General features: G+C 35.7%; 1 protein-coding gene across 2 annotated transcripts in view; it reads right to left on the reverse strand.

Annotated features, from left to right (window-relative positions):
* CRPPA (CDP-L-ribitol pyrophosphorylase A) overlaps positions 1–21,487 on the reverse strand; it is a 178,065-nt gene that overhangs the window by 109,892 nt on the left and 46,686 nt on the right. Inside the window, exons 5-6 of one of the 2 annotated variants that reach the window (XM_059712469.1) lie at positions 17,424–17,469; positions 4,741–4,838 (exon numbers count right to left, since the gene is read on the reverse strand). The exons of the other annotated variant lie outside the window; for it this stretch is intronic. Of the exons in view, the coding sequence (XP_059568452.1) occupies positions 4,741–4,838; positions 17,424–17,469 (144 nt within the window). The remainder of the gene's footprint in view (positions 1–4,740; positions 4,839–17,423; positions 17,470–21,487) is intronic. 2 annotated transcript variants of the gene reach the window in all.

The raw sequence follows: 21,487 nt of genomic DNA on the forward strand, positions 1-21,487 counted from the left end.
CTTTCAGACTTAACTAAATGGCACACCTGCCAAGAGATTCTAGCTCACTACCCTCCACTCCCAACTTTAAATGATTTTCCAAAGCTCTCTTACATAGGCAGTTTACTCTTCCTTAAGAATAATTACCACCGTTGGTAATTTAAATATTTTTGTATTTTACTGTTTTATCCCCAAATTAACAATATGTTCCTTGAAGACAGAGAACCATATTTGCTCCCTATATCCAATGACTAAATCTTGATGTACATTTATTATTTGATAAATAAATTAGTGAATTAATGAACTAAAAAAATATGATCACCATCTTTCTACTTATGAATTCCTTACTACTCTCAGCACCATCTATAGCATAAAGTATCTTCTTAGGAAGAAGTGAGAGCAGTTTCTTCATAAGGTATCTCTGAGACCTCTATCTCTAAAGTAGGTAGGTTCTATGAAATACTTCAAATTTCTTAAGAATTCAAAGAAGGAATATAACAAGCCTGATTGAAATTTAAGTATGAGTTTGAAATTTAAGAGATGTGCATGTGTATGAAGGGTGGAGGGGTGTCCCTTACCCAGTTAGTTCCTTGTTTTACTTTTTAACTACTTCTTCCATGTATGTTGTGTGTATCATTACATTAGAGTTTAGATATTCAGTTCACCTCTAAGGTATAATCTTAAAATCAAGCAAAGCATACCCAGTTTCAATGAGAAACATTTTTCTTTTCATGCCAATAAAACAATCCTCCCATTGTGTGCTGAGCAGCTCCACCCACACTGATCTTCCCTACAGGTGCCTGGATTTCAACTGTGGTGACTTCATCCTTTTTATATGTTCTTTTCAAGTGAGACAAAAGCTCTGGAAGGTTAAAATGTTTGAAGAGGCATTTGATGTTTGTCTGTAAGTTATGCGCTGAACAATGCCAGAAGATAAAGTTGCCCTTATATGGAGAGAGAAAATTTATATAAACTAGAAATTTCTTTCCTAAAGGGACTTCTTTCTAGACTTAGGTATAACGTCAAAAAGAAAAATCTAACTTTCTTTTATATCACCATTGCTTAGAAGAGTATTAAGTAGTAGAAACTATAAGGAATCAACTAGCGCCAACATTCATTAGTTATGTGATCTTAGGCAAATCACTAAACCACAAAAATTCCCTATTTCTATTTGTAAAATGAGGGGGAAAGTCTTAAGTTATTCTTAAGGACTGAGCCATGTGGCACTGTCTCTGGCACACAGAAGATATTCCATGACTGTTAGAGTTGCTGCCTGCAAGAAAACATTCTGGTAAGTCCTGTGTTGTTTAACAAGTTTTAGGAAATCTAGAAGCTAGGGCATATTTAAAAGAAGTGGATGATATCTCCTTCCAAGGTCAACCAAGATCATCTAATTAACAGGACACACAAAATTCATGTTTACAAGTTCTACATTACCTCCTAGTTTAAAAAAGAATCCAATCCATCTCCTCAAAGGCTGGTATTACAACTAAGCAGTACTTGAGAAACAGTGGTATTCCTTTCTTTTGAGCATCTGTATACATCTTGGCTTTGTTTATTATACAAATAAAATCTATAAGTGCAAGTCAAGCCTAACTTTAAAAATAGCTGTTATCTGTAGTTATAGATAAATTAGATACTTGAAATTAAGGAAGAAATTTAAGCGCTTAAAAATTAAAAATACTAAGCACAGGATAGACACTGAATAAAGGGAAAGAAGATTCTGGAAATACAGTATTTAGTCTTAATATCTTTGCAGATTCTGCCATAAAAATAGTGCAAGGAGGACTATGATAAAGACAATGAAGAGGTATACTTAAGTTCAGAAATAATTTTTCGAAGCCAGAATGTTTTTTCATCTAACCAAAATAAATTTATGAATTTTCAGTCACAGAAAAATTCTGTTCATATGCACTAACTTGGGAATAATGTATCCCAGAGCCCTCCTGAGGAAATTTATGGGAGGATTTGTTTTGGAGAACCAAAATGGTTTGCAAGATATCAACATAAGGCTTCATGGTGAGCATTAAATATATATTTACTTATGGCTCTAAGAATAAATAATAGTTTTGAGAGATATGATACAGTATATAATCACATGTAAATAGAAGAGAATATAAAATGTGATAAAAGTTTGCTATTGTTTTACAGGTATTAACTGGGAGTTTAAAAACATCAATTCAAAATTAGATACTGAAAGGGAGAAGGTAGGAAAAAGAAGAAACTATTTAATGTCAGAGTTGCCCGGACAGAGAAGCATTAGACAATAGCCAAAATGTTAAGGTTAATAAACAAAATACAATGGTATTTCGTAACAACATTAACATAAAGGTAGTCATCAAGGAGGAGGGAAAAAGAAAACATTAATAAATGCCAATAATTTTGTCTCTAGCATTATAGTCCATAGCATCTCTGGGGTAGAGGCCAGGGATGCTGCTAAACAGGACAGGGCCTCACAATAAAATCATCTAACCCAGTAGCATTTGAGGAGGTTTCAAATATTCACTGAGGAGAATGGGGAGCTGACTACGAATCATGGTTGCTTTAAAACAGTCAGTGCCCACTAAAGAATGGTGATCAGTACTTTTTAATGGCAACAATCTGCACTGTTGTATGATTCTCCCAAACATCATTAAGATTAAGTGTATAAGTGAAGAGAACTGAAAATTTGACTAATACCTGGATGGGATTTTACCAAATGGGTGCATTCAAAGGACAAGGTAAATGAAGATATTGGTAAGAGAGCCATGGTCCACAGAAGTGATGGAGCATGGAATCTAAGCTAAATAAGGGACAGTAGCTGTCAAAGAGTAGCTGTACAAAAGGTAGCTGAAAGAAAGAAAAAAGACAGGCAGCCTGGAGTTCCCTATAAATTTGAAATATTTGCAGTAGTATAATTTAGTAAATGATATGCAATGACAGCAGTAATGGTCAGACGTTGAGAAACAGCCTTAGTATTTAGTTTTTAGTATAGTTAAGATGATGGCAATACTTAGACTGGGCCCAACAGGTGGGTAGATGAAGTGCACTGAAATAAAGGTCACTGGAAGGAGGAGAAGGGCAGGGTAATGAATACATCACAGAAGGCCAGCAAGGTACAGTGTGTACCCCTAAATCCCATGTCATTTTGTCACTAAACATATACAGGATAAGTAGCAACAAAAAGTGAATACTGTAATAATTCTAACCAAAGGATTCCTTTCAGAGTCTAATACTAAAAAGACCAATCAAGGAAAGAGTGACACAGAATCCACCAGGTAGGTGTTCGACAGTTATATAAAACCCAGCTCCTTAGCACTGGCTGGTGGGGCTCAGTTCGTTTGGCATCGTCCCGTGCACCAAAAGGTTGCTGGTTGGATTCCTGGTCAGGGCACATACCCAGGTTGCAGCCTTCATCCCAGGTGGGGAGTGTGCAGGAGGCAGCTGGTCAATGTCTCTCACATCAAATGTTTCTCTCTCCCTTTCTCACTCTAAAAATCAATTTTAAAAAACTTAAAACACACACACACACACACCTCTCGAAATTTAGGGTTGGTTGATAGCCACAGTCCCAATAATATTCTTTCAGGGCCCCATATTGCTGGTTGTTGCATTAACTGGATAAAGAATGAATGAGATTATTCAAGAGTAATAGACCATTTTTTGAGGCAAAAGGGTGCTTCAGTGGGTCAGGCAGTGGTAGCCAGTTATCTACCATTAAATATCCTGCAAGGTACAGCAGGGAAACTGGGGCACCGAACTTAGAACAGATTCTTAACAGGTAGAATTGAGACAGAAAGCAGAGAACAGGTGCTCAAATTTTCAAGGGTGAAGGGAAATTCCCAGAAAGTCATCAGATAAAAGCAACACAGGAGATTGTAGTATGGCCTGTATGCCTCAGAGACAGCTAAGATGTGTATTATTTTCTCAGCTTTGGGTTGTCACTCTCAGTGCTACTGGTAGAATCTGGCACTGCTTGCTATCAAACCAGTTGAGAGAGCTTGTTAAAAACTTAAGGTTCCAGAGCTTATCCCAGACTACGGTTCATTAAATTTTTACATATTCCAGGAATCTACATTTCTAATAATTCATGCATCTAGTACAGGATGGAAGCTTGGGAATCAGTAGTATTTGCTACTTAATATTGCCACACCTTTTTTCAACTCATCCGCGAAAGCATCATTATTATAGTTCACATTCGTTGAAAACTCACCATAAGCCAGAGGCATTTCTAAGCACTTTAATTCTGTTTATTTTATTTAATGCTTCCAACAAATTTACCATGTAGATATTATTAACATTTTTGACTTAAGACAGAGAAATTAGGTAAAGCTGACAGCTGAGCACAGGCAGTCTGATAAGAGAGCCTGTTCTCTTTCTGACTGTGCCATCAGGATAAAATTAGCTAAATGAAGTGAACTTTTTCCTTCAGCTCTTTACAATTCTATCCTAGATGTTGTTTAAAAAGTCATCATATGTACATCATACTCTCTGATTGCTGGTGAGACATTTTAATGAAAACAGGGAAATTAAAAGTGAATAATTTCAGTCTGGCAAACAAAACATTTTACACACAATGTTGTCATAAAAATATATAATGGAAGCCCTTCCTGGTAGAAGTTGCAAATAATTCCTAAAGACCGCCTCACACTTATTACCTACTTCTCCCATTTTCTCAGTTGTAATATTAGCTATGAGCTTAACTAGGAAGTTGATCAGTTCAAAAAACAAGAAATGTACATTCACCTCTTTAATCATTAAATTTGATATTTGAATACTTACATTTAACTCATTTTTTAGCATTTCTTCAAGATGATGACCTATATGTTCTTCATCTTCTTTGGTGTCCATAACTATGCAAATGTGTTGTGAAATTCTTTCTGAGGTACAAAATTTAAAAAAGAAGTAAGTTTCAAATATAATATGGAACAAAGTCCTAGTATACTGAAACCTATCCTTGCCTGCTGTTCATACATACTGAACAAGAAGAGGGAGGTGTTAACTTTGGGCTAAGTGGAGTGACTTGGACTACACATTGAGATGTCCTTGACTCTTTTAACCCCCAAATCAATAAGTCTATCTATTTTACACTTTGTGGGTAGCTAACCAGGACATGTATAAGCAACAGAAATAAGAAATTCTAGAATACATTTGAATGGGAGTAACTGCAAGTAATAGCCATTCAACTCGTCGATTCAATCTGTCCACGTTTATAAGGAGTCTTACAGATTCTGATAAGATCCCATCTCCCAGGCAGATCTTCTCTAGGCTCTATTTCCTGTGTGCAGCTCACTGTGCCACCTAGTGTCCAGGTTAAGTACAGCATTCCCCTTGGCAGTCCTCTTAATTTAATACAAGTTCCTACCACTTAACCATTACCACAAGTGAAAATGCCAAATGGATTCTCTTCAAATTCGGAAGGCTTATTTGACATGATCTGATTTTTAAAACATAAGCTATATGACACAGTGATATTCACTGTTGTAAACCCTCAATGCACGCTCCCAAAAGATGTGCAGTCTTGCTCTACAGTAGAGAGGTCTGACATACGAAGAAAGAGCTAAATTGCTGACAGTCAAGGAGACAGTGCATGGTATTATGTCATGAATGAAGGAGGAAATTGTAATTTTAAACAGAAATCCCAAATCAAAGTTAGTTTGATTAACATTTGACCCAGCTGCTTCTCACATGGGTAACTCCAGACAACATGCCTTAAGAAAACATTGATCTGGAAATAGTTAATGATTCTTGCAAGCATAGTTGGGGAGGACAGACTATTTAAAATAATATCATCACAAGTTAGTAAGACTATTATTACTAACTACCTCCCACCTATCAAGAATATTATAGTAAACTAGAGGCCCGCTGCACAAAGAGATTCGTTCAATAGGCCTTCCCTTCCCCTGGATGCCGGCAGCAGTTTTCCTCTGGCACCTGGGACCCAGGCCTGAGCCTTCAGTCTTCACTCCGCCATCATTTCGTGCCTATGTATGCAAATTAATCGCCATCTTTGTTGGGTTAATTTGCATACTCTCCTGATTGGCTGGTGAATGTAGCGAAGGGATGGTCAATTTACATGTTTGTCTGTTATTAGGTAAGATGTTTAGAGAAGCCGAAACCGGTTTGGCTCAGTGGATAGAGCGTCGGCCTGCAGACTGAAAGGTCCCAGGTTCGATTCCGGTCAAGGGCATGTACCTGGGTTGCGGGCATATCCCCAGTAGGGGATGTGCAGGAGGCAGCTGATCGATGTTTCTCTCTCATCGATGTTTGTAACTCTCTATCTCTCTCCCTTCCTCTCTGTAAAAAATCAATATTTAAAAAAAAAAAGATGTTTAGAGAAATTTGGACTGTGTCATGTCCTAGCAAAAATTCAGACAGATTTTCAAATGCCTCACACACACACAAAAAAAATTATGATTAATTTTTTTATTATATAGGAATAGTAAAGATGGGATTTTGATGATGATTAAATGAGTTAGTATATATAAAGTTATGTAGAGTACCTGGTTATAAGTAAATCCCAATAAATCACAGGGTAACTGTTTTTGTTGTTATGGTGACATATATTTAGTGATAATTGAATAAGATTCCTTTTGTCTACATAACCCAATTCTAACTTCAAACTATCCCTTGAGGTTTAATGTTTCAGAGTTGGATAAATAATCTCTCTCAACTTTGTCCCACTAAGGCTTCTTTTCAAATTTAAAAGTTTTACCAAATATGCAGTAGTTATGTGTAACAATGGAATATTCATCTTGAGTAATAAATAATCCTGTTTCCTCTCCTAAATTCCTTTAAAATTAACAAGGATACCTTCTACTGAGGACTGTTTGTATCTTGGTTTGTCCATTAGATATAGGTTGAAGCATCCTATGTGATCTTTATTAAGAATTCCACAAACACACCCTGACAATCTAAACTGGGAATGTTAATGTACTTAAGGTTTTCATAAAAAATAAATAAATAAATAACAGCAATGACTATATATTTGCCATACATTTGAAAGGCCAGAATGAAAAAGAATGTAGCTATAGTAACAGGGTTCAAATAAACTGAACCTCTTCAATTTATTGCCCAACTAATAGAAAGAGAAAAAATTTATATAACACTTAAAATTCTTTTTTTTTTCAAGAAGCACAAAACTCTTTCCAAACATAACATGATTAATCCTCATTGCTTCTCAAAGCAACGTCTTTAACATCTTCCTTGAGGTTAATGATGAAATCAAAACAAAAAATAGATGCCTTTAGAATTCTTAATCTGTGATTCTATTAATACAGCACGTCTTAGAAATTTTTATAGGTTAAGATAAAACAAAAGCACTGGTGAGAACTATGAAATCATGTTACTTCCCAGAATCATAAAAACTTTAACACAAGAATCTAGTCTTTGTTCTCTCCCCTGAAAAGACCTAAGGATAAATTGGAAAAATACTGGAATTAACATTAAATCCTACCTGACCTGTCAACTTGATGACTAATGTTAAACCCTAAGTTTTCATTTTCACACTACCTTCTAGCTTTTAAAAATCTTCCTAAAAGGACACTTGTGGCACATGATAAAATATTTTCATAATGAAACCATTAGGATACATCCCCCACCAAAAAAATATTTTAAATATGTACTCTCTAATTGAAACTGCATAACTCTTCATTTATATACAGCATCTGAGTGTCACAAAGCTCAGTGTGATTTAACAGAGAGAAACCTCAAACTGGAACAAGCCTTGAAGTCTACAGGTTGGTATTAAAAGCTGTAAGTATTAACTAGTAAGTCCACATTTTTCAGTTAATATCTTATCCCCATGCATGATAACTTTTAAGTGGTCAAGGTATTGTGCACAACTGCTAATGCAGTCTTCTCCCCTCCCTCTTATCCGCTGGGTATATATTCCAAGACGTCCAGTGGATGCCTTAAACCATAGATATACCAAACCCTATATATACTGTTTCTTGGTATATATGCATGCCATTGATAAAGTTTCATTTATAAATTAGGCACAGCAAGAGATTAATAGCAAATAGCAACAATAATAAAATAGAACAACTATAACAAAATCTATATATAAAAGCCTAAGTGACCAAATGACGGAACGACCAACCGATCAATCGGTCGCTATGATGCGCACTGATCACCAGGGGACAGAAGCTCAACACACAGGATAGGGTTCCCTCCTGTCTTGATTGGGCCTGCAGGGATCAAACTGAAACCGGCTATCCAACATCCCCCAAAGGGGTCCCGGATTGCGAGAGGGCGCAGGCCAGGCCACAGGACCCCAGCCGTGCACAGATTCGTGCACCAGGCCTCTGGTACTGTAATAAAAGTTACATGAATGTGTTCTCTACTTTCTTCTGTCTCCATGTTTCTGATGAGAAATATATAGTCATTCAAATTATTGCTCCCCTACAAACAATGCATCACTTCTGATGACTTTCAAGATTTGTCTTTATTTTTTAGCAGTCTGATTATGAAGTATCTGGTGTGGAATTGTATGAGGTTATCATGTTGGAGTTAACTGAGCTTCTTGAGTCCGCATATTTATGTCTTTAACCAAATTGGGGATTTTTTTCACCTAGAATTTCTTCAGAATTTTTCCCCTATACTGAACTTTCTCCTCTCCTTCCAGGATTGAGATGATCTGTTACTTTCCCACATATGCTGAGCACTATTCATTTCTACCCCCCAACCTCTTTTAATTCTGCAGTTTAGACTGAAAAAATCCTGATGATTGAACTAATTTCACTGGCACTTTCTCTGTCAACAAGTCTGTTTTTATTTTGGTTACTGTACTTTTTTCAGTTCTAAGTTTCCATTAGGCTCTCCTGTAGGTTTTCTATGCCTTTGCTGAGACTTTCCATCTTTCATTTCAAAAGCATTCCCATAATTGTCTAACTACTATGCTGTACAACTGAAAGTAATACTAAATAATATTGAAAGTAAACTATAATTGAAAAAAATTATTTTTAATTTTTTTAAAAAAATTCTGCTAATTTATTATAGCATTTTTATAATCAGTGCGTTAAAGTTTTTGTCAGATAATTTCAACATCTATGTCATCTCAGCATGGGTGTCTATTGGTTGGTCTTTCCCATGTGAGATAGGATTTCCTGGTGGTTTGTATGCCAAGTGATATTGGGTTATATCCTGTATGCTTGGGTAATATCCTCCCTTACAGTCTCTACTGTACATCATTCATTTCTCTAATGCAGCCCTTTTCAGCATGCCATGATGTGTTTTCATAAGTGTTTAATTCCAGTATTATTTTAACTAAAGTCCATCTAAATCTAATAGTTTATGAATGAAACCAAAATTTTATTTGTTATATACTCATTTATTAAGTTCCTCTTGGTATACATAAAGTATTCTGGTTTTGTTCAAGGGTTAGAAAATAGACGCAATTGGGATCTTTTCATTTAACTTCACAAAACAACATATATAATTTCTAAAATACCATATGACAAGACACACTGACTCAACATGGAGAAAAAAATATCTAGACATTTGCCTCCATTAATTAATCATCAGTAGAAACTCATGAGTACTCAGGATGGTGTTTGTATTTTGCAAGAAATTTTCAAATAGCATGGAGGAGAGACAAACTTAAGTACCATGCTAGTTCTACAAGCAAGTGAGAAAAAATCCAGAAGTCAGCTTTCCACTTTCTTAAAATCATTTAACACCATGTTGTCCATAAGACCTCATTATCCACTATACGGACCTCTTTCTTTCTTTCTTTCTTTTTGGCCTTGAAGCTAGAATTTGTTTATTTATTCATTTATTATTTTGGTTAATCCTCACCTGAGAATATCTTTCTTTCTTTCTTCTTCTTCTTTTTAGTTACATGGGCCTCTGGAGCCAAAATTTTAGTGTTCTTAGGCAAATAAACAAGTATACCGAATCAACCATAATCCTTTCCAAAAGATGTTTCAAGCCTTGATCCTTTCAAAGTAAGGACAGTTATGTTCTATTCTCCTGTTGAGTTCCTTGAATCAAAAGCCAATATTTTAAAAAATATTTTTATTGATTTTTTTAGAGAAAGAGGAAGGAAGAGGGAGAGAGACATCCACATGAGAGCAAAACATTGCCCTGACTGGGAATCTAACCGGTAACCTTTCAGTGCATAGGACAATGCCCAACCAACTGAGCCACACCAGCCAGAGCTCCAAAGCCAATCTTAAGAGTCTATTTTCTGTCTCATGTAAAAAGTTTTAAAGTATTATTATTAAACAGAACCACCACTGTTGAAGTCCCTGACTCAGTCTCACCTGTAAGTAGATGCCTAAGGTTTCTCTGAACACCCTGATAGAGGAAGCTATCAGCACAGGAAGGGGGGCAGCAAGAAGTCAATAAACGAAAAGCAACCAACAAGCATAACTACAGGCCACGTGGACAACAGGGTCAGTAAACAGAGTCACAACAAAACCATACATCCCACAGTGAAAAGTCAAAATGGTCTTCTGAAAGTTAGCTCTACTGTTGACAATAGAGAGCAATGGTACATAGTCAGATTTTTTGAAAGGATGCTTAATATCAGATCTTAACTAAAATTTGAAATAAGTCAATAAATATAGGATGAAGTTTCCTACCTTAAAACTAATAAGGACAGATACGTGACATCTTGTTTCCTGCACATGTTTTTACATGTAAGTACATTATAGTTGTCTAAATAAATGATGCAGTACTTTCTTTTTTTCCTTTTCATAGTATATATGGATTCTTAGTTAAATGAGAAAAAAATTGAAGAAAATGCTAAGGAATCTTCAGTAGATTTACAAAATGTATAATTGCTTTGAGCATAAAAGTCATGTTTGTAGTTGTTGTTGTTGTTTTTTCCTACCTACATCAGAGTAAAATGTAACTGGCTGGCTTTTGATTGTTATCAAATCTTATTAAGCTAGTTGCTTAGTACCTCACAGTGGCCTTAGAAGTTTTTGAACATGACAGATTTACTAGTATTTTACTGTGTTTGAATTAGCATCTCACTAATGACGTATTTTTAAAAATTATAAAATTAAACAAAAAAGTGAACTATACTTTTTCTAATCTTGACCCAAATATTTAACTTTCCAATTCAAAAAAAATTTTTTACAATAAGATTCCAAGAAAACCAAACTGCTATTAAATCATATTGCAGTCTTCCTGTTCTTATTAATTAAAGCTTGACGCAAATGTTCTTACAGATCCGCGTAAGATACAGTGCTAATACAATTATTTTCAAGAGAGTGAAGAACAAAAACTATATTATGTACAAAGAAATTATGGTATTAATGTGAAAATTTGGAAAATGAAGTATCATAGTAAAAAACCAGACATCAAAAATTACAATTTCCATGTAAGTCTTAGCTGTCACTTTGCATAGCCCAAAAAGCATAGTTAATAACACAAATGGCACCATAGCTGGGTATCTAACAAGAAAAACCTGAGAAGGACATACCACAGATGCAAAACACTGTCCAGTTAAAGATGTAGAAAACCTGATTTCAAGGTTCTCATCTTTTCAATTTGATTGAAAAGAAAAATCAAGAATATTTAAAAATGCCATGATTTTAAGTAAAAAATATTAATGTAACACGATAAAATTAAGGCATTAGTTTATTCATATGTATACAATATGCACTATAACACAATGAGTCTTCTTAGTTCTTAGTAACACTAAATCAATTTTATTCACATGTGATTTTATTTTATTCCTTTCAGACAGAGCCAATTTAAAAGTACATTCAGCTACTTTCAATGTATAAGCACAAAAGGATCCAACTGCTTCCTTATAGAATAGTTTTTTTAACTGTATTAAATATTAAAATGCAGGTTTTTCTGGATTTAGAGCTTGACTTCATAAATACTTAGCATTAAAAGAAATCACCTGTATCACTGATGTTGAAAATAAAAGCGTATTTTCAGAATATAGTCTAAATTTCTGAACCAACAGGCAATGTTCTATGTCTGAGAAATCTAATTCAATTAATTTCCTTTAAAATGAAGTGCTTATCAAATAAAAACATTACATATAACTGGAAAAAGACATGAAGTTTTACATGAACATTAATATTAGCCATTTGAAACTAATATTAACTAATGTCATTTAAAAATAAATAATTTTGAATTTTAACTATTTTATTTTTCCATTTTTATATAAACCACTACGTGAAAAGAGGTTTTTTTAAATCACAAGTTACTTAGGTTTGTACAATCATAACTAAAAAAGAATAAAATCTAGTGAGTTTTAAAATAGTCTTAAGCCACAAAATTACATATATTGAAACATTTAAGAAGAATGATGGTGGAAAATAAGCACAATCATTTATTTAGGAGTTCCATAGGGACTTTTCTTCTTAGAAGATTTTAGAATACTGATCCTTTTGCCAGAATATGGTCAGCATATTAAATGTGGGTTGGGACTGTTTGTATGGCATATGAGGGTCTACATAAAGTATGTTACTGCTGGCATTGAGTAGGTTTGAACATACAGAGCAGGCTTGGGTGGGCTCAACCAGCTTGTGTGACAAAAGTACAAAACTTTCTTTGTTAAGTGGCTGTTTATACACTTACCAGTCAGCCCAGTGTCTTGTCCCAATTAATCACATTACTCCCTAGAAAAGTTTATGTTTTAAATTTCACTCATAATAAAAGACTAAAAAGGATAAAAACTAAAGAAAAATTGCCAAGTCCATTTCTGGGCCTCAAAAAAAAAAGAATATTAAGAATGTTGTGTGACGTAACAGTAAATTTGTGATTAACTGTACATTTTTCATTGCAGATGACTGTGTAAAGGACAAATATGGGGGTACTACTTTATACATATGTTTCCTATTGTTGAATAGTTTACTACAAATAAAAATCCAGCTGAATATATTGGTGATAAAATAAACTTAAAAATAAAGCTTATCTAACAACATGAAATAAGTTCAAATTTTGAGACTTGCTATAAACCACAATTCAGGAATCTTAGTCAAAAGTTTATCTGAAGTTAGTTACATCAAAACTCCCATATTTGCCCAGCTGGTGTGGCTCAGTGATTGAGCATCAACCCATGAACCAAGAGGGCGTAGGTTTGCTTCCCAGCCAGGGCACATGCCAGGGTTGAGCGCTCAATCCCCAGTAGGGGGCATGCAGGAGGCAGCAGACAGATGTTTCTCTCTAAACAATGTTTCTGTCTCCCTACCTGCTTGCCTTCCTCTCTCTCTCTAAAATGAATAAAAACATACTTAAAAAAAAAACTCCCATACTGAACTAAAGATATAGACTTGCACATAAATTAAGATGGACCAAAATATACATGCTGTTCCAGTTTACAAGTACATTTGAGAGTATAAAATGCTCCTGCAAGACATGACACTTAACAAAGAAATGTTTTATCCAGTCTGTAAAAACTAAACTGAAAATAGTTAGATCAAAATATAATTTTCCCCAGCTGGTGTTGCTCAGTGGTTGAACATTGACCCATGAACCAGGTCACAGTTTGATTTCCGGTCAGGGCACATGTGGGGTTAGGACGCAATCCTCAGTAGGGGGAGTGCAAGAGGCCTCTGATCAATGATTCTCTCTCATCATTGATGTTTCTATCCCTCCCTCACTCTTCCTTTCTCTCCCTGAAATCAATAAAAACATTTTTTAATTAAAAATATAACTTTTAAACCAGCAATAATTGGTAATCAGGTAAAAAAAAAAAAAAAAAAAAAAAAGCAGCTCAGGAGGAACAACTTACAGAATACCAGGCACCCATATCACAGCATTAAAAAAAAAGTTCCACCCTAGAAGAGAAAAACTATTACAGCTAAATAACAAACGCTAAACTGGCGGAATTAGCACAAGATGGAAAAAACTAAACACAACCAACCCTTTTAAAATTCTTATTTTTTGATTTTGAATTTTAATCTTTTCTCTTTCTCTGGTCATTTCAATGTTACATGTTTTTCCCACGCTCTCTAGAAGACCCAGCATTGGTGCAAAACATTTTGAGTCTCAATTGTGTTCTTGTTCTTTATCAGGCCAACTGAAGATACAGTTTTAACCCAACAGAATCAGAGTTGGGCAGGCTGAATGTTTCACGCCATCTGCTGTATCCTCCAAAGAGAGATACTGAACCCAGGGTTCACTGCAGTGGGGAGCATGAGTAGCTCCATGACTCAGAAGTACAAAGTGCCCAAATCCAGAGTGGACTCACACTTAGGGAAAGGAGAGATGTGGGTTTGAACTGTGGATCTGGCTCTTACTGTGTGATCCAGAGGAAGTACCCAAGCCCTCTAAGTCTCAGTGTGCCCACCTGCGAAAGGGAGCAATGATATCTATTGTACAGCGTTATTATAAAGAATAAATGAGGATAACATATATAAAGTACATGCCATGGTTTTACACCTTGACAAAAATGCATAATCAAATATTATATCCTCTCTATTTTTAAAAAACAAAGATATATGATTTTGGGATAGATTCACTAGACCTCAACATGCATCTGTTGAAAGAGGGTAGAGTAGAAAGGTGAGAGGGAATGGCCACGTACCTGTTCCCACAATTTAAGGTCCCCAGACTCAAAAGGAAAACACATGTGTAGCTGCACCCTTGGACATACTGCTCAATTCAATTCAACTCAATGTTAGAAGATGAAAAAGAAAAAAAGACTAGACATTCTTCCTACCTTCATTGATTCACAACCTAAAAGAGGTTCACATCAAGTTATGGGCAATGTTGAAATCCAAAAAGTTCTTAAAATAAATTTTTTAAACTGTTTCAATATATAAATTTGGTGGCCAAAGCAGCCCTAAACTTGAACTGGCTAGAGGCTCAATAGCCATTACCCTTGTATTGAATGTAAACATTTACATATTGCAAGTCTTGTTATGTGGTGAGGTCCCAAATCCCACTGATGATGTGACATAATAAGTGGCGTAATGCAGTAGCTTTGGAGAATATAAAGTATTCCAAGTTCCAAAACACACGTAGCCCAAGGATTTCAGACAAGGGAATCTGAACAATCTCTACTTAAGGCATAAAAGGGCGAGTAACATTATGAAGAGGTAAACTGCTTAAGGTGGAAACCTGGATTGAAGAATGTATTTTCTATTCCTCTTAAGTTAGAATTGGCTTAGAAACCTTGGATATTGTGTAATATGGAAAAATTAACACTACTTACATCACTGAGTTCCTAGAGAAGCAAGAAATGATCCATACAAAATGCTATAAACAATACCTGGCACAAAGTAAATACCAATAAATACCGTGTAAAGAAAGTGCCTAGAAAAATACTTTGAACATTTACTAGGAAAAGGCAAACAGGTGAATACAGAGTTCAGATAGTTACCCGGCTCTATACCATATCATACTTTGGAATTTTATTTTTAAAACTAAGAGTTTTCTTTTTCCTCTGCCCAGAGGTATTTCTACCATCAGGCCTCAGAGGTAGTAGTATTAGTGCACGTCCTGGAGGCAGGTGGCAATCTCAGCGGAGCGAACAGGCATGTGGAGCTGATGGAACGTACTAGGATGCCAAGCTCTTAATGCACAGATATTATATTATTTGGAAAGAAATGAACAATGAAGAGCAACCTAGAGGGATGTTTCCTGAATTTAATGTACAAACTAATCAGCCAGAGTTTTTGTTAAAATGCAGATTCTAACTTAATGTGACGGGGCCAGAATTCTGCATTCAAGTTCTCAGGGAGTCAGAAGGCTGCTGACCCACACGGGGAGTAGGAAGGCCCCAGAGCAGTGGTCCTCACTGTGACTTGGCAACATCAGAATCTCTTGGGAGTTATTAGAAAAGCAAACCCCGGGGAATAAGGAAATGCTGGGAGATTGTTGATCTAAGTCAGCTGTTTACATCCAGGCAGACTTTTCCCAGGAATAAAAGTAGAATACTTTTTAAATACATTAAAAATAAAAGGAGTCTAGGAGACTATGTCACCTAAAGAAGAAAACGGACTTCTCTCTGCAAGCAATTACCAAAACTATAGGCCCTGCAATTACACTTAAAATGTAGGCTTCGACATGCTAAGATATAGAGGCAGAAGTGTATAGAACCACTTACCAACTAGTCATAAAATAGATCATTTCCATTTCACCTAGTTAACAGAGATAGGGCTTTGTAAAGAAACCAAACTGAGTTTTATATTTCCTTGTGTTGAGAATGTAACCCAACCACATCATGGTTTAGCCAACTTCTCCAAAGTAATGTTTACACATCCCCTGGCTCATATGTAAATATATGTCAACAGTTTGATTTATAGCTATAGGTGATCTGTTTATATACACAGATACACAGACACAAATTACAGTACATTAATGGTTTGAAACACAATATTCCTAAAGGACAAAAAACCTGGAGGGTAAACTATAAATAAAGAATGTCATGACCAGAAAAAAGATTTCAGTTTTTTGATTGTTAAATAGGTGGTTTTCCCAACACTTTATAATAGACTGATGCATTCAGAATTCAGATTTCGTTTTCTTTTTCAACTTCCAAGTTTGAATGTACAAGTTGACCTTTCAAACAAGTTTACAAGTTCACCTCTCAGAAACTGAGCGCACAGTTCTGTCCTCAATCTATTTTTAAAGAAACCAGTTACTGATCTTGAAAGGCACTGCACTTGCTTCAGGGCTGGGGGTGGACCCTCTTGATTTCTGCCAGGACCATGCCTTTCACACAGCGCTGTTCCCACCATGGGAGGGAGGGAGGGAGGGAGGAAGGAGTGTTTCTGTATGTGGTGAGCTGGGGCCAGGCTTGCTGCTCAACACCCAATGCAGGAAACAGTGCCCTCAACAAAGAATTACCCAACCTCAAATGCCAACAATGCCAAGGCCAGGAAACCTTGCTTTAAGCAATTGATGTTCTGTATTGGCATCATTATTATATTCCAAGCACAGTGTGAAGCACAGGGATAAATATTTGTTGATTATTAAATAAATTACCTCTGTGTAACTGGGGCCTTAGAGTCATAGAGATGAAAAAGAATGAGAAAGGGGTTATTATACATGGAATGTCTCAAACTACCAAACAAAATTAGTCATTGTCAGAACCAGAAAAAAATTTAAAAAGTCAGTCAGTCCAATCTCTGTGTTTTGGGAATAATATTTTCATATGAAAGATGCTTTCTAATGTACTGATATTATAGTGATGGGGGATCAGTCCTCTTAACAGTAAAAGTAAAATATAAAATCTTTATAAATTTACTAAAATATCAGTTTCTACTTTGAATAGTGCCAATGTCCCATACTTTCTTCAAATTAATAAAGCATTTCCTCTATAAAAAGTAAGACCAATATGACATAAATCACACATAATAAGTGATATTTCACAAGCGGGAAACAAAGCAACATGTAATTATTTTTCAAAAAAGCAAATCACAGGCTTCCATGGCCTACGGGCATTTATACTTCTGAGAATTGTGAGATCCAAAATGTCATGAGAAATTCTGAACTGGCTTACATTTCTGAAACACAGGAACTGAGAGTCACAAGGCCAAACATACCCTTAATAATCGATTCAGCTGCATACAAATCTCGTTTGTAGGTCACCTAAAGGACAGATAAACCTCATTAGACTTAACAGAGCAGGAAGGAATGTGAGAGCAATAAAATTATGCCCCCAAGGAAATTCTTGATTTTAGAGAAACTATAAACACATAACACTGACAATTTCTAAATTACATCAACATCAGCAAATTCTGAATAATGTATTCTATTTCTACAAATGGTTAAAGATTTGTTTATTGAATTCTTATTAATGTAACAGAAGTTTATCAAAGAATATGTGGTAGTATTTATATTAAAGTATTAGAATTATTGTTTAATAGTGAGGTTTTTACTTAGGAAGGAAGAAAAGGTAAGTATAACAAAAATCACCAAATCACATTTTTAGTTGAAATGAGGAAATTCTCAAAGGTCAATTCACATTAAGAAGGGAGTTTCTTCTGAATTGAGGATGTCTGTATGTACCCACAAGGTTCACCTTATGAGGATTTTATGGCTCTGATAAAAAGAGCAGAGAAGGCACCACCATGTGCATGAGAATAATCACAATCTTTCCTTAAAAACACGCAGCCTCCTTGCAATTGTAACGGGCTCTTTGTAATGTAACCTGACATGGTCCTATGGCAGATCGTCCCAGGCCACATCAGTGAGCTCAGATATAGAACATGTCAGGTGTACTGCATCACAGAATAGTTCTCCTATACCATAGAACTGAAAATGTAGTAAGTAGTGAACTAACTAATAAATACTATAAGGTCTTAGGAGCTCATCATTCAAGTACCCAGATGATTAGAATGCAAATGGTCTAAAAACCCACTTTGAGAAGTATTCACCAAATTAGTACCTTTCTATGCCTACAATTGAAACTATTTTTCCCCTCCAAATTATCTCATAACTACACTAGTACAGAAACTTTGCTCAGCTCAAGTGGCCCAGGGCACTTCTACCAAAAATAGATTCCTGCGCTATGCCTTTATCCTGGCTGATAAATCCTAGCCCAAAACTACAATCCAGAATTAAAGTAGCAGTCAATTTGTAAGATAGATGAGAAGTTGCTCAAGCATTCAACTAATCTATTTAAATTAAATGTGACATTGCTACATTATCTCTAAATCAAGTACATGCCAACCAAAACTAGTACTATAGTTACTGATCTACTATCTGGAAAAAAATAGAAAACAGACATTTAAAAGTTCATGCTGTGCATTTTACCAAATTAAAGGATGTATTGATCTCATTCGTTCATTTAACAAATACTTATCATATAACTACTGTGTTCTAGGTCCTATTCAAGGTCCTGTTCTAAGTGCAGGCAACAGAGGATTCAAAAGAATGGGCAAAACTCCTTCACTTGAGTGGATTACATTTTAGTGAAGAGATTTTTCTTATAAGAGACAGAGAAGCATTGATCAGACTATCAAACCTCAGAGGGAAGGTAGGGGAGGGTGGGGGTAAGGGGGAAGAGATCAACCAAAGGACTTGTATGCATGCATATAAGCCTAATCAATGGACACAGACAACAGGGGGGTGAGGGCATGAGGGGGGAGCTGGGGGGGGGCAATGGGGGGCTAAGGACACATATGTAATACCTTAATCAATAAAGAAATTTTAAAAATAAGTAAATAAATAAATAAAACTCCAAAAGAAAGTGTTAAATGTTTTTCTTCAGTTGTTTGAAAAATCAAAGCTAGCTAGGTATCTGAAATCAAGATTCAATGTTTGCAATTTAAATGAGAAAATGCCTTTTTTCTACATTTGTCCACTGTGTAGGATAAACTTAGAAATTAATGGGAAGGTGGTTAATTACCTTAATTACCATTATTCATCTCTATCCCCTCCTGCTTTTGTTGAGGGATAAGACTGCATTCCAACTTAAAATAGAATTGTGAAACTCCCTTTTTTTTTCTCAAATAAATCTTACTGATGGTTTTAATTAAAAGAAAACTTGGTTTCAAATACTAAAATGCTTTTCTAGCATACTTCCAAGACAACATTTTTGCATTGGAATCTGTTTTATGAATAAAATACATGTCTTTATTGCCCAGAGGTCCTCTCTCCGCTATTATTAAATAATTAACTGTGCAAACAAGAAAGAGTCCTAAATTTCCTTTTTTTTGTCTACTTTTTTCTTATAGGCTGTGAATACCAACTATGTGCTGATTAAAGGTTTTGTATTTTATTAATATCTTCAACATAAAGCCTTATTGAGTACCTCAGCAATACTTCTCAAACACTGTTGTAATAAAATAAATAACAAAATATTCCTGTTAAACTTGTTAAGTACTGAGTCTAAAACAGCCCCCTTTTCTAATATATATCGAAGGGAAAAGTACTGGGAAATGTAATTCTGAACTAATGACTTACTCCTTTTCTGTCAGACTCTTATAGTAATATAGGTTGCCCTTTCCTTATTTTTAATTTCAAAAACAGTTTAATGATCAGTTTTGAAACTGATTTCCTTCTGTCAGCATGACCTGCAGTTTTTCGTTGTCTTTACATGACACATTATGACAGTTACTTTTTTAAAAAATCAACCTTGTAGCGATGGGAGGGAGCCCTGGTCCTCTGATTTACTTGTTTTCACACAGGGCTTTAGAGCCTCAGGGCCACCTGCACCCAGGGGAGGGGCTCTGGGCAGCTGAGAATCTGAGCCCCACACCTGCCACTCACCCAGGGAAGCTCGAGTTCTGTCTGTGTAGCTCGACTGTGCTTCATTGCAATACTTCATCGGGGTAAAGTGTTTAGGATATACACACACACACACACACACACACACACGAAATATACATACATATTTACACATATGCATGTATACATGTGTATACATACATATATGTATTTTTTTCAATGGAAGAAAAACTTGAAACTGAGAGCCACAGACATAGTTTTCTTCCAACTACTAGGCCAGGGCTCTCTCAGCTACCTCCAGGTGCGCACCAAAAAAACGCAAACACTGTCACACCTACTTTGTGTTGTTCCATCTGCATTAACACTCAATACCGTAAATGAGACTTTTCAGGGCCAAGTCCAGTTGGCTATCATCTTACATGAGTTAAGTTATACTACACTGAGTGTTCTCCCACCTTTCACTGCATAAGGAAATGAATATGTAACTCCAGTAATTAGAATCCAGAACATCTTAAAATTTAAAGATATATGATGTTTACTAGATACAAACGTAGACTAGCGGATATTTATTGTATTTATTGCTATTTCATCAATTACATCTATGTTGAAAATATTCTTTCCTCTAGACTGAATAGCTAGATGAAAACCTCCAAAAAAAGGAATTATGCCACCACAGTGTCTTTTTGAGATTTAAAAAAAAGGCAAAAAGTGAGACTGTTTTGTTTCTCTGGTTCTTAACAAGGATGCTAGAACACTTGGCTCTTAAAAGAAAGTTCACATCAAAAAGAATCCTCAAGAGTCAGCCATTCCATTGAGTAATACTATGATGACTCAAACGCTTCGGAAATTCCTCCTAAAGAAGCCTTTTCAGACAACGGGACACAGCTGAATTTCTTAAATAACTGGTTATAAAACTCCTATAAATCTTTCAAGCCTTGAGGATGGTTTTACATTTAGAAACAGGAAGTCTGTTCAATTAGATCTGTACAGTGTAGTCAGTGATCAAATATTTAATTATATTGGGACAAAAACACGGCACATCCATACATTAAAGAGATGGAAGTCCTATAGGCGAGATGGAATTCCACTGAGTGCAGAATGTGTTCACTGAGCCTGACAAGGCACCAGCACTCAGAAAGCATGAGAGCTAACACCTATTCCTGGAGTCAGTCCTGTTCTCTTCTGTGGTTGGTCACTCTTTGGGGAGGGGGTGGCTCATTTATGGGGATGTCCTCCTCTCTGCAGGGTCATTTGAAAAAACTGATGTTTCCTCCATGCCCCAGGGTACCTGATGCAAGAACACTGGCATCAACTCTGAATTTTACCTTTTACATTTATTTCTACCAAAAACTTGTATGTAAAATACAGAAATAATAACCCTCCTGGGATTTCTGGTATCAGAGTAACAGTCCTAGTCATTCCCCACACCACTGAG

Source organism: Myotis daubentonii, chromosome 10, assembly GCF_963259705.1.
Source record: "Myotis daubentonii chromosome 10, mMyoDau2.1, whole genome shotgun sequence".
Taxonomy (NCBI): Eukaryota; Metazoa; Chordata; class Mammalia; order Chiroptera; family Vespertilionidae; genus Myotis; species Myotis daubentonii.